The 11129-nt window shown below is 47.4% G+C and overlaps 1 protein-coding gene across 2 annotated transcripts; it reads left to right on the forward strand.

The window, feature by feature from the left end:
* The first annotated feature begins 2478 nt into the window (after positions 1 to 2478).
* On the forward strand, positions 2479 to 10498 carry LOC130114768 (uncharacterized). 2 transcript variants are annotated; one of them, XM_056282673.1, is made up of 6 exons: positions 2479 to 2617; positions 4781 to 5243; positions 5607 to 5682; positions 6496 to 6574; positions 8071 to 8197; positions 8694 to 10498. In XM_056282673.1, exons 2-6 carry the CDS (start codon positions 4821 to 4823, stop codon positions 9093 to 9095), a joined length of 1107 nt encoding a protein of 368 aa, XP_056138648.1. In that variant the 5' UTR covers positions 2479 to 2617; positions 4781 to 4820; the 3' UTR covers positions 9096 to 10498. The 2 variants fall into 2 exon arrangements, with proteins under 2 accessions (XP_056138648.1, XP_056138649.1); XM_056282674.1 differs by lacking the exon at positions 2479 to 2617 and adding an exon at positions 2632 to 3132.
* Positions 10499 to 11129: the final 631 nt, after the last annotated feature.

The following is an 11129-nucleotide window of genomic DNA, read 5'->3' on the forward strand; positions in this document are numbered from 1 at the left end:
GCTGGGAGGGCTTGGTCTGCTTCGTCCGGTTGCCACAGGGGCCATGGCCCCTGCCTGGAGCTGCGGCCGAGGAGGAAACACACAGGGCGGTCTGACACGACACGTAATCAGGGCAGGCTAGGCTAACTGCTAGCTCATGCATACTGGTGGTTCTGACAGTCATCCTGGTTGGCGCTTGTTCCCTTGGACAGTGATTATTTTTTTCGCGTTGTTGTTTAGTTTGGATATATGTGTTAGTTTGGCAATGTGTGTTCTTGTAGTTTTTGGATGCGTTTTTGTCTTTGTGTTGCACTGCTGCGGGCTGGGGGAAAACGGCATTTCGTTTCACTTCATGTGCTAAAGTACATGAGGTGAAATGACAAAGTGTTCCTGATACTGCACTGCCATTAAAGCTGTTCGAATGGACACCTACAAATCAAACAGATCAACGGTCAAAAGGCATGTAAGATATTAGATGTTTTTCAGAGAACGGGTTAAAAATATAGCTGCAATTTTTTTAAACTTTCTCCAGATATTTACCACACAGGGGCAACTAGTACGCAGAAATCCGTGTCAACTTTGATTGCATTTTGCGTTAATATCTGTGCTGTGTTTTGCTGCTATTCTGAGCACTGTGTGTTCCTGAAAGATCCCTTTGATGGAAGAAAATATAGATGTTGGTTTCCTGTCCTTTCATGTGATGTACTACACAGTGACAGGGATGCTTTCAGCACACACACACAAAAAAAAGGAAATGAGCGTTGGAAGTGCATTGTCGTCACCAAGTCTGGGGTCAAAGAGGATAAGGGGCCGGGAACTGAGACGCCCCTCCGAGACTGCTTATTGGGCGCTAAAAGAATTACCATGGATGTTAAAGGATTGTAGCGCCGTGGTAATTCTACGTGAGCTGCTCCTTCGCACAGCAGGTGTGTCACCTCCACGAGCTTTTAGGTCTATGCTTTGGTCTGTACTGAGCCTTCTACACAGCAGGATGTGATTAAATACCAGCGGCGAGACGCAACCCCGTCATTCTCTGGGTCGTGGACACTAGGCCACTCTTGCCCTTCTCTTGGCTGTTCGTAAACTGCAACGGCAGAGCATAAACCAAAGCGGCTGCATATGCGCCTCTGTGATGGCTTGACCACAGAATGCCCTTCGAATCTGCTTGACGATTTACCAGCCTGCAATTAAGTAAGGCCTCTATAAATTGGATGGAACATGCTCATTACAGCGAGCAAAAGGACCGCTCCGAAAAGCGCTTCTACATATAAAGGCAGACAGATTTTTGCACCCGGTTGTTAAACCGTCTGGGCGGTGTTGTTGGCTCTCCAGACATCCCACTGTGCTTTTTCACATACAACCTATCAATTCTAAAGACAGCTGCTCTGCGAAGAGAGGGGAGAACAGGGGGGGAGAGGACCGAGGGTTAAAATGAGGCAAACCGGACGGGGAAATACGGCGTTTATGATCCTCTTTGGCTTGGCTAATGGTGTTTGTCAACTGGGGGGGGGGGGGGGGAGAAGAAGAGGCCCGATGTTTTCGAGCGGGTGTCTCCGAAACGCACGTGATCACGTTTGCTGTTAAGGGGTTTGTGACTCACTGGCTCCAGGGCTAAAAATCCTTGTCTGGCTTCCTACCAGTGTATTTTCTTTACTAACCCTCTCAAGCAGCCAAACATGGGTCCTGTGAGTCATACCTTTGCCGTCACTTGCACTCCGTGTCCACATTGAGGAGACGCGTATGCAGCATGCACATGACTGTGTTGTATGACTAACGTGTTTTTATTGATCGGCTTCATGTGGCCACGGCTTACACTCGCTCAGGCGCGAAGCAGCTCGTGGAAACCTGGAAAGGCTCTCTCACACTCACTCCCTTAATCACCCCGAATACCCACGGTTGGCTAGAGTTGTCTATGTCTTTGTACGGGAGGGCTGTGTCTGTCCTCGCTTTAAGATGAACGTGTACTACCGGCCGCTGAGAACAGATGCTTCGGAATTCAACTGCGTCAGTCCGGGTGGGCAGTCTGAGGCGAACACATTGTAGCTCGTCATTTCATCAATTAGATGAGGCCACTTAATAGAGAGAGAGAGAGAGAGAGAGAGAGAGAGAGAGAGAGAGAGAGAACCAAAACAAAACGATGGGCTCCGTCAGGCCCTGTCCAGACAAGCGAATTCGCTGACTGCGCCTGTACTAAGACAGGCCCGCTCTCTGACATGCCACAAGCCAGGCATCATGCGGATGATACAATGAGGAAGAATGCCTCCACAATGACCAAAACCAGTCCTAAATTGACCGCTCTCCCAGCTGTTCAAATGAAACCGAGCCGCGTGTCCACGTGTTTGCGTAATTTCCATCTCATTTGAATATGCGGGCGGCGCCGCGCCTATCGGCCGGGGCGCACACGCGGGGGCCGACTCCATTCGTCCGACGGCGGCGCCGCGCCGGCCAATGGGAGAGCCCGTGGGCCTTGAGCCCGCCCACCCAGACACGTTGCCTTGGGAGAAGCAACACGGGGTCGCTCAATCGCAAGCGCCACTTCTCGCTCAGGCGCTCCGAGAGCCCGACGAGCGTCCCGGATTTTTTTTACCCAACAGCGAACAAAGGGAGCAAGCGGCGCGATTCGACCCGTCCTGGTCAGGTAGGGCATGACGGATCTCCCCCCCCACTCCCCCACACTCCCCCTCCCCGGCCGCCCCGGGTAACACCGATAGGTCGGACACGCCATCTTGGCCGGGGGGGGGATGGAAAAAGGCGATTATTTGTCGCACTTTCTGACGCGATTTTCTAAAGCGACGATAGAGGAACGTCTGGGATGGCGACCCGCGCGCGCGCCGGCTGATTGACGTGTTGGGCTTTTAAAAGGAGAGACGTGTCGGACGTCGGGACACGGCTGCGCCGACTAGATAATAACCGCGCTGCCCGCTCCGCTCCGCTCGGCTGATAAGGAGGCGTCCGTTGCGCGTCTGCCTCGACCGCTCTTAAACGGACGTGGACGGACGTGCCGCGTCGGATCCGTCGCTCCGCTTCGGCCTTTCCGCGCGAATGGGGAAGGGGGTATCGGAGCGCCCCCCCCCCCGGTCCGCCCGTCTTCGTTTGAATGAAGGCTTTTAGGCTCGGACGACCGTGCTCGTTTGCCCCCCACCACCTACACAGGTAAGCGAAGCCCCCACGTTTGGAACGAATAGGCGGTCACGTCAGGAGACGAAAGGGAATAGCGAACTGGACGCTTTAGAAAGGATGCGATCGCCACCCCCACCACCACCCCTGTAATAGTGGATGTATAACACGAATCTATGATGGCCGGGTCAGACGCCCAGAGCCGTCATTTGGGCCGTCGCGGGTAGATTTGGAGGAGTGTTAACAGGTATCCTCGAATCCTTGGGAGGTATCGGCACACTGTTATTAGCTAGAAAGGAAATCGATTGGCTGCGTTTTTCAAATGCCACAATTCCCCATTCAGTTTTATTTGCAGGGCCCAGTATCACACGTTTGCCTCAGTGGGCAAAAAGAGCAGTCAGAATAATGGGAGAGATGAACACGTTTGTATTCAGTTCCGAGTTGTGTGATTGGTCTTTTTTTTCCCATTGGAGCCGACTGATGTTGGTTAGGGTACCCTCCACTCTTTCTTTAACTGCATAAAGGAATATACAGACTTGGGACATTGTTTGGGACTCTGATTTAAGCTAGGTAAGATCTGCTAAAGGCCCGCCACCCGTCCAGCAACAAGGTCAGCAGCTCAAACAAAGGACTGGGGAACAGTTAATTGCCCTTAGAGGTAGGCCACTGAGGACATGGCAGGCATTTACAGTTCAAATAACAAGCCCTGATAATTTGCCGAAAAGGGTGTCATTCGTTATGCGATTGTTCAGAATACATAGGACCAGATAAAAGATCCTCCAAGCGGGTGGGTAAATGGAGGCAATGAAACATTTTATACTGCTCGGAGTTTGCCATTGTTTTTGTCATGGACCGTCGGTACTGTCTCATTAAATAAAATACGTTTTTTTTTTCCCCTCATAAGTGTTACTGGTGTGGAGGTGAGGTCTCCGGTTACAGTTTGTGGTGGTCGTCAGGGTGCCAGACTCCTGGCCACTTTGAATAAACAGGCCGACAGTGTTTATGGACATGCGTGTTGGTGGCAGCTGTCGGGCCACCTAGGAGGGATGGGTTGGGTTTTGGAAAACATCTCGAGTTTTGTGACGCTTACTAGCAGCAGAATCAATATATTTGTTCCAAGTAAAACCACATTTCTGAGCATGTTATTTTCAATCGAAAGTCCTAGATAATAACAGTTGATATTTCCCGCTTGACAAAGCGCTGTTGAACGTTTCACCCGGAGATACATAGGATTGCTGTCGGCGTGAGGCTGTTCAGTGTTTGCGTTTGATGACTGGCTGCCAGTCTGTTTACTGGCTGAGGTGTTGTGACTGGAAATTCAGGCAGGTCAGTGGTTATCCCAACAATTGGGTTTCACTGCCACCACCTGCTCAGTAAACCCTCCTTTGCTTTGCCGTTTGTCCCCCTTTGGAGATGGCACTGTACTATCAGGCTATCTTGAGTGCAAAATAGTAAGTCAGTAAGAGTACTTTACATGTTGGTCTTTCACCTAACACTCTTATCCAGAGCAACATACAGCATCTCACTCAAGGACACTTGGTCAGGATACATGCTGCTGATTGACATACATTGGCCTTAGTGGACTCAAGTAACTTATTACTCTTTGGTTGGTCTCATTCAATCCCCAGGCAGTTTTGGTATCCTTTGTATTGTTGATCGTAACCACTGGATTCTCTCTTGTCAGGTCAGTGATGGTCAGAGCTGGTTAGAGCCTGCGGCTGAGGATGTCTGCTACAGATTCGGACAACTCCATTGACTGGTTGGCGAGTGACAATGAGGTGGAGGAAAGCGAGCAGGAGCCTGACTGCCCCGGAAGACCCAGCCAGACACGCATCTCGCCTTGTCCGAGTTCCCCCTCGCAACTATGTGCATCTGAGAGTGTCTGCTACAGAAGTGACGATGTGAAGGGCGATGATAGCAACTGGAGCAAGGTCAGCAAGGACTCTAACTACAGGTCTCCCTTTGGCTGCACAGAGACATACAACGGCGATGACAGTGGGCCGTGTCAGGCACAGCGAGGAGAAAAGTCCTGCAGTAAAAACAGTCATAAAGCACTGAAGAGACCTCACAGCTCCGTGGTGGAGGAGTGTAAGAGACGGCAGCTCATTCTGAACCAGTCGGAGAAAGATCGCATTTTCACCAATAAGGTGAGGACCTCTGTGACTCATGTTTGTCTACCACAGCGAGGTTGACAATGTCAGCAAAACTAGAGCATGCCCTATCGCACAGATCAGCTTCCCTTAGGTTCTAGAGAATGCTTTATGCGTAACATTTCCAGTTAGAGAAACCCCCCCCCCCACGTTTTGTAAGAGTGCAAAGTTGTCCTACTTTACATTGTTTTTAGAGAATCTTAACTTTAGGAGTGACCTTAAGCATGTTGGAACAACTTTTTTATGATTGTAAAAAGAAAAAGTTTGTCAAAGCCAGTTTGATGTTAGTAATTTGCAATAAGCAGATGTAGAAATTTTGACAGCTATATAATCTAAAGTAAATCAATTTTCTCTTTCTAGTGCATCGAATTACAATGCTATATTCATCCATTGTCATCAATCTTGAACGGACTTCGTTCGGGGAGATACAGACAACGTAAGTCTGCCATGGCATGTCTTTTCTCTTAACCTTCATAAACCTTTGAATGTCTTAATCTAGCTCCCTCTCACCCCGTCTGTCTCGCCCCTCATGTCTTTGCCTGCCTTAACGCCTCTTCCTGTCTCTCTTTCCCCTCTTCCCTCTTTCTTGTAGTCCAGAGAAAAACAATAGTCTGTACAGACAGAGGCAGCATGCCACTCTGAGTAATATGTGTCTCTGAGATTTTAAAGAGAGCTGTCTGAAAGGCGTATTGTCATGTGTGGGACTATCAAGTTTCTACAGGCATTTCCTGTGTGTGGTGTCGATATTTAATAATGGAGCCCATCATGTGTGCTGATGGTGCAGAGCCTTGTATCAAAATGGCCCTTGTGCCTCTGATCAGTGAACTTACTGTGAAACATGCATTGCAAAAATATGTAAAAAAAAAATAAATATTACTCTTAAGATTTTTGAAATATATGTTTGAGGTATATTTCATGGCAAAGAGAGGTAAGAACATACCAGGGCTCATCACAGAATGTACACAGTGTAAGGTAGCTGCCATGACGAAGTTAGTTGATATGTGTGATACAGTCTCTCAACGTGCTCTCTCGAAGTGAGTAGCGCCGTGTTCAGGCAGGCTCTGAAAGTGCTTTATCTGGGATCCCTGTGAAAACCTCAAGGCCTTGTGCGACCCCACACTTCCTGCCCAAAGAGACCGGGAGTCTACTCCCTCACATGCACACATCACAACAGCCCATCTGCTCCACAGACCCGCTGTCAGGACAATATGTGCGGTTCACAGTAAAACTCCCCCTCTTCCTTTCACAGGACTCAGCAGTTTCCAAGAGAGTGTGGCCATGGACAGAATACAGAGGATCATGGGTGTTCTGCAGAACCCCTGCATGGGGTAAGTGTCCTCATGTTACCTGCATGTCATGGTGACTGCAGTCTGATGGATGTTGTTTGTTTGTGTGTGTATGTACAATGAGATACATCCCTGCGTGTCTGGTGCCATCTATGTTATTTGCAAGTACTTCCCTTTTAGGGAAATAGAAAGCTAATGCTCCCTGCCCTCTCTTTCAACTGTGATCCTTGTCACCCCCACAAAAAGCAACAACAAAACACTGAATCAAAGGCATTTTACAAGTGGTAGAAATTGTGCTGGGGCTGGAAATGGACTAATGAGTAATAGAAATCTGTGGTACACAGCATGTAGTCCACCAAGAGGCAACCAAGCCCACACACTCTGAATATATTGACTGTGTAATTCACTGAGTCCCACTAATTCGGGGCATGTATCAAGCTCAGCTCCGACAACAGTCCGTTTGAGTCTGATTTATTAGCTCTCTTTCAGCCAGCAGAATTACAGGCTATCATTTCACTCCTCCAAACGGAAGGTCTCGGTCCCATTTAAAATGATGCTTTTTGATAATGCCTCGGATTTTTTACTCGAGTCACTAGATGGCAAACGGCTCTCGTTCTGTGACTCTTTGACTCTTACTTTCGTTATGTGTCACTATGGGTAGCAATTTGCCTCCACCATTTAGCTGATTGTTAAAAAAAACAAAAAACCCACAACCAATGTTAGTGGAGGACCTGCAGTGTTGTGAGAGGGCATCCAGTTACTCAGGGAGTTTGCATCAAGGTACACCAATGTTGGATACAACTGCTGAGTTTGGCATAGTCTTATCTGACTCCTCACCAACCAGCTGCTCCTTTCATATGTCAGACAAAGAGTGGGTGCGGCTGGCTCCTGCAAACAGCCAGGGCAGGGAAGGTGGACTAACCCCCTCCTTCCATCCCTCACAGTGCCTGGCCCATGCTGCCAGCTGGCAGCCCCTGCAGCAACACAATGGTAGATAGGATCAAAGTGACTTCTTTAGCAGTCACTGTTGCAGATAATCTATCACATGAATTTAACATGCTCCAAATGGGGTTTAGCAGGAGGGTCATATGACATGGGCTTATCCCTGCCAGCCATCTGGTTTGGACGAGTGGGAGTTAATGGGCACTGTTCTCTGCCCACCTCTAATGAAAGCTGCGTCACCGCTGGTAGTTTATTTTTGCTATGACGCGGTTGGAGATCACCTCGACTTAGGTGTTTATTTTTAGAGATGTGGAAAGCTATTGCACACCAGGCCACGTTTGAGCACAAAACATGAGTGAAATTTAAAAAATATTCTCCAAACACGGCTGGAGCTGAATGAATTCAAAGTGTCCGAGTGTGTTTTATTTATTCAAGACCGCGAAGATTTCCTGTGTTGGGTTCATCGAGAAGATAAGTTACTGGGTAAAAAAAAAGTCAACAGGATGTGTGTTGAATTTGACTGACTTTTTTTGAATGGGTGGCAAAACTAGGGGCTCCAAAAAATATTCCAAATCCCTCCGTTTACTGTCTTCCAGGGAGAAATACATCAATATCATTCTGAAAATGGAGGAAATGCTGAAGAGCTGGTTCCCCAATGTAAAACCCCGAGACCAACACACTGCCACCCAGACAGAGGAAGCTGTTCCTTCCAAGAAACTGAAGGTAAGATTTTGCACAACGACTTGGGAATAAGGCTGGCAGGCTGCCAAAAACATAGGCCATATGGGGACCACAGGCAGAATTCTTGAGACGGGGACCGAAATATCTATTATTCTGTACTCACAGGGACACAGTGTCTCTGAGACAGAGGAGAGAGGATTAAAATCTATTTTTACAGTTGTGAGGTATTACTGTAGTCTCAGGTTTACCAAGAACAACAGTGGGGGATAAAAGATAATTTTGGAGGAGTGTCCTTTAGGGGATAAGAAAGGTCAGAAGAGACGGGGAACATTCCACTGCATTCAGTTGGTGAGGATTTACTCCTGTGGCTAATCCCGTCACACCCTCTTCCTGTTGACAGGTTTTTAGTTTTGATGACTTAAGTAAAATTATTTGGTCCTCATAATTGCTCGTTACCAGTAAATGTAAAGGATAGGGCTATGACACAAGCAAAGGTAAAAAATTATAATATTGTTGTTTTTTTTCTCCCCTCCAATAGCTATCTCCAGTGACCACAGCTCTAGCCAGTGAGGCAGAGAGCCCTGTCACCATCGGTGCACCTCCAACGGTCACCAAAACCCTGAGAGTCACTGACCTCACTCCTCCCGGAGCCTATTCGGCCAGCAACCTAAAGTGGCTCCACACTTCGCCCATCTGCTCCCCCATGGCAGAACAGGCCCCCACTGGCCCCAAGCACGTGCTGCCCCCCAGAGATGGGGAGCTAATGCAGGACAATGTTGTGTCCTCCAGCACAGACAGCCACACTAAGACAGACTTCATACCCAGAGGCCCCCCACTGGGCAAAATCAATGCGCCCTGCCTAGAGAGGCTTCTCAAGTCTACAGAGAGCATCATCACCCGCAAGGGGACGGGCAGTATGATAGGCAGCAGCTGGTCCTAGTCCAGATAAACGGCTGGGTGGCCGGCTGTGTGCACAGCATTGCCCAGCTTAGACTAGCCTAGCCTAGCCTTTCCTATCCTGCCGGGAGCCAGTAAGCTCTCCTAGTCCATTCCAGCCTTCAAGGACAGACAGAAGCTTTCAGACCCTTGGATTCTGTATAGATACGGGAGGTGTGTCAGTGAACGTGTGCTCAGTATGAAAATATGCCCTCTCTGGTATGGCAAGTGTCTGCTTCAGTTCCCTTTGTTGACTTTTTTTTGTTTTGTTTTTTTTGTTTGCACTCTTGAATTGTGTTTGTGAGAGTGGGAAGGACAAAATTCACATGCTGGGATCTACGAAGCTATGCTTTGTTAATGATTTCACAAATGAGTTGTTCCCCCCCCCTGGCTTGTAGACGCAATAGCATAGTTTGAATATCTGTGAAACGGCCATTTTGCCTGAAAGGGGAAAAAAAAAAGAAAAGATTGCAAGACTAATTTTGTTTGGGAACATTTCAGATGTTCAGACATGTAAGAGGTCTCCATACTTGTGATAAATATTTGGGTGGAATGTGATTTTTTTTTTTTCTCTCTCTCTCTCCTCATGAGTCCACTCTTACGTTTATCGATGTGACTGTTATTCATTTGTATACTTATAAATAAGTCTTTTGGTACAACTGTTCTACCTCAGTGGGCACCACGTCAAGCTTAGTAGGTAGGAATGTGAACGCTTCAATCAAAGTCTGGACACCTCACAAGATCTGCAGTGAGCCAAACAGCCTGTGATGGCAAGGTCGAGAATGCAAGCTACTCTGCGTGTACAAACAGAGGATGCTCTCTCCTTGGACGAGGGCGTCTGTGGCCTGACTGGTGCCATTGTAAAGAATGTGAACTGCAGATTTTTTTTCTTTTTTTTCCTCGAGTCTCCCAGTCGAAGGCAATCAGTGCCTGTAAAGTCAAGCTGTGCCTGTAAACTGGTTTTAATAAAGAGAGAAACCGTTCACAATACCTGATCCTCTTGGGGATGTACAAAAATCAGGAATTCTCAGACTCCTGCCATTTTCTGTATCAAGTAAATTATTCAAATCTTGCCAATGACTTTCTGTGGTCAGGTAGGACAACTCCTTCCTTTTCGCCGCAGAACTGGACAGCGTGTTAGACCAGCAGAGAGGGACAAGGTATTTCTCTGTGTAAATGTTTTAAAAAGGTAAATTTACCCTGAAAAGTGGCCTTTACAGTGTGATATTTTATACTTTCAAAATAAATGTGGTTATATTTGTTTGACACAAACTGACTGCAGATTATTTATGCACATTTTTATTTCCTGAAATCAAATAGTATTTACTTATTTCGAGACAGTTACTTCCTTATGACAAAATGTACTCAACAATTGTGATACTAGTCAAATAAAAGGCGTCATTTTCATATTGTGAATTTGCATGAATTTGCAGATGCTGCACGGGGCTTTTTTTATTGTCTGCTAAGTAGGGAAGAACGGGGTTGGTAATCACACTTTTCACTTTCATTTGAATCCCCCCCCCCCCCGAAACTACTCTATTTAATAGATTCCCTGACAATGTGCAATGGAAAATAGATTCCCTGACAATGTGCAATGGAAGCCTAAAGTGTCAGGTGGGAATGCAGTGACTCTACTCTCCTTCAGCTTATTCTGTTCAAAAGATGTGGACTGTCAAATACGTCTTGTGCACTTGTGACTACCAACCCCATCGTGGGGTTGGTAGTCACACACTACGGCAGGAGTGGGCAAGCTTATCCAGACAGGGCAGGTGGGGGTGCAGGTCTTTGTTCCAACCAAGCGGTTACACACCTGTGTCTCCTAATCAAGTTCCTCAGCAAAGACTCTACTGGTTGATTAGTAGGATCAGGTGTGTGACTGCTTGGTTGGAACAAAAACCTGCACCCACATCGGCCCTTTCTGGATAAGACTGCCCACCCCTGCATTACGGGGTTGATTGTCCCTGTTATTTCAATGGAGGGGTGGGGGTAGAGGCAATCTTAAAAAATGAATTTAAAAAGTCTTAATTTCACTGAAATT

Source organism: Lampris incognitus, chromosome 6 (assembly GCF_029633865.1).
Source record: "Lampris incognitus isolate fLamInc1 chromosome 6, fLamInc1.hap2, whole genome shotgun sequence".
In the NCBI taxonomy this organism is placed as follows: Eukaryota; Metazoa; Chordata; class Actinopteri; order Lampriformes; family Lampridae; genus Lampris; species Lampris incognitus.

Coding starts and splice junctions, on each gene's coding strand:
- LOC130114768 (XM_056282673.1), top strand. CDS start 4,821: ATGTCTGCTACAGATTCGGACAACTCCATTGACTGGTTGGCGAGTGAC. Junction 5,244..5,606: donor ATCGCATTTTCACCAATAAG/GTGAGGACCTCT, acceptor TTCTCTTTCTAG/TGCATCGAATTACAATGCTA. Junction 8,198..8,693: donor TTCCTTCCAAGAAACTGAAG/GTAAGATTTTGC, acceptor CCCCTCCAATAG/CTATCTCCAGTGACCACAGC.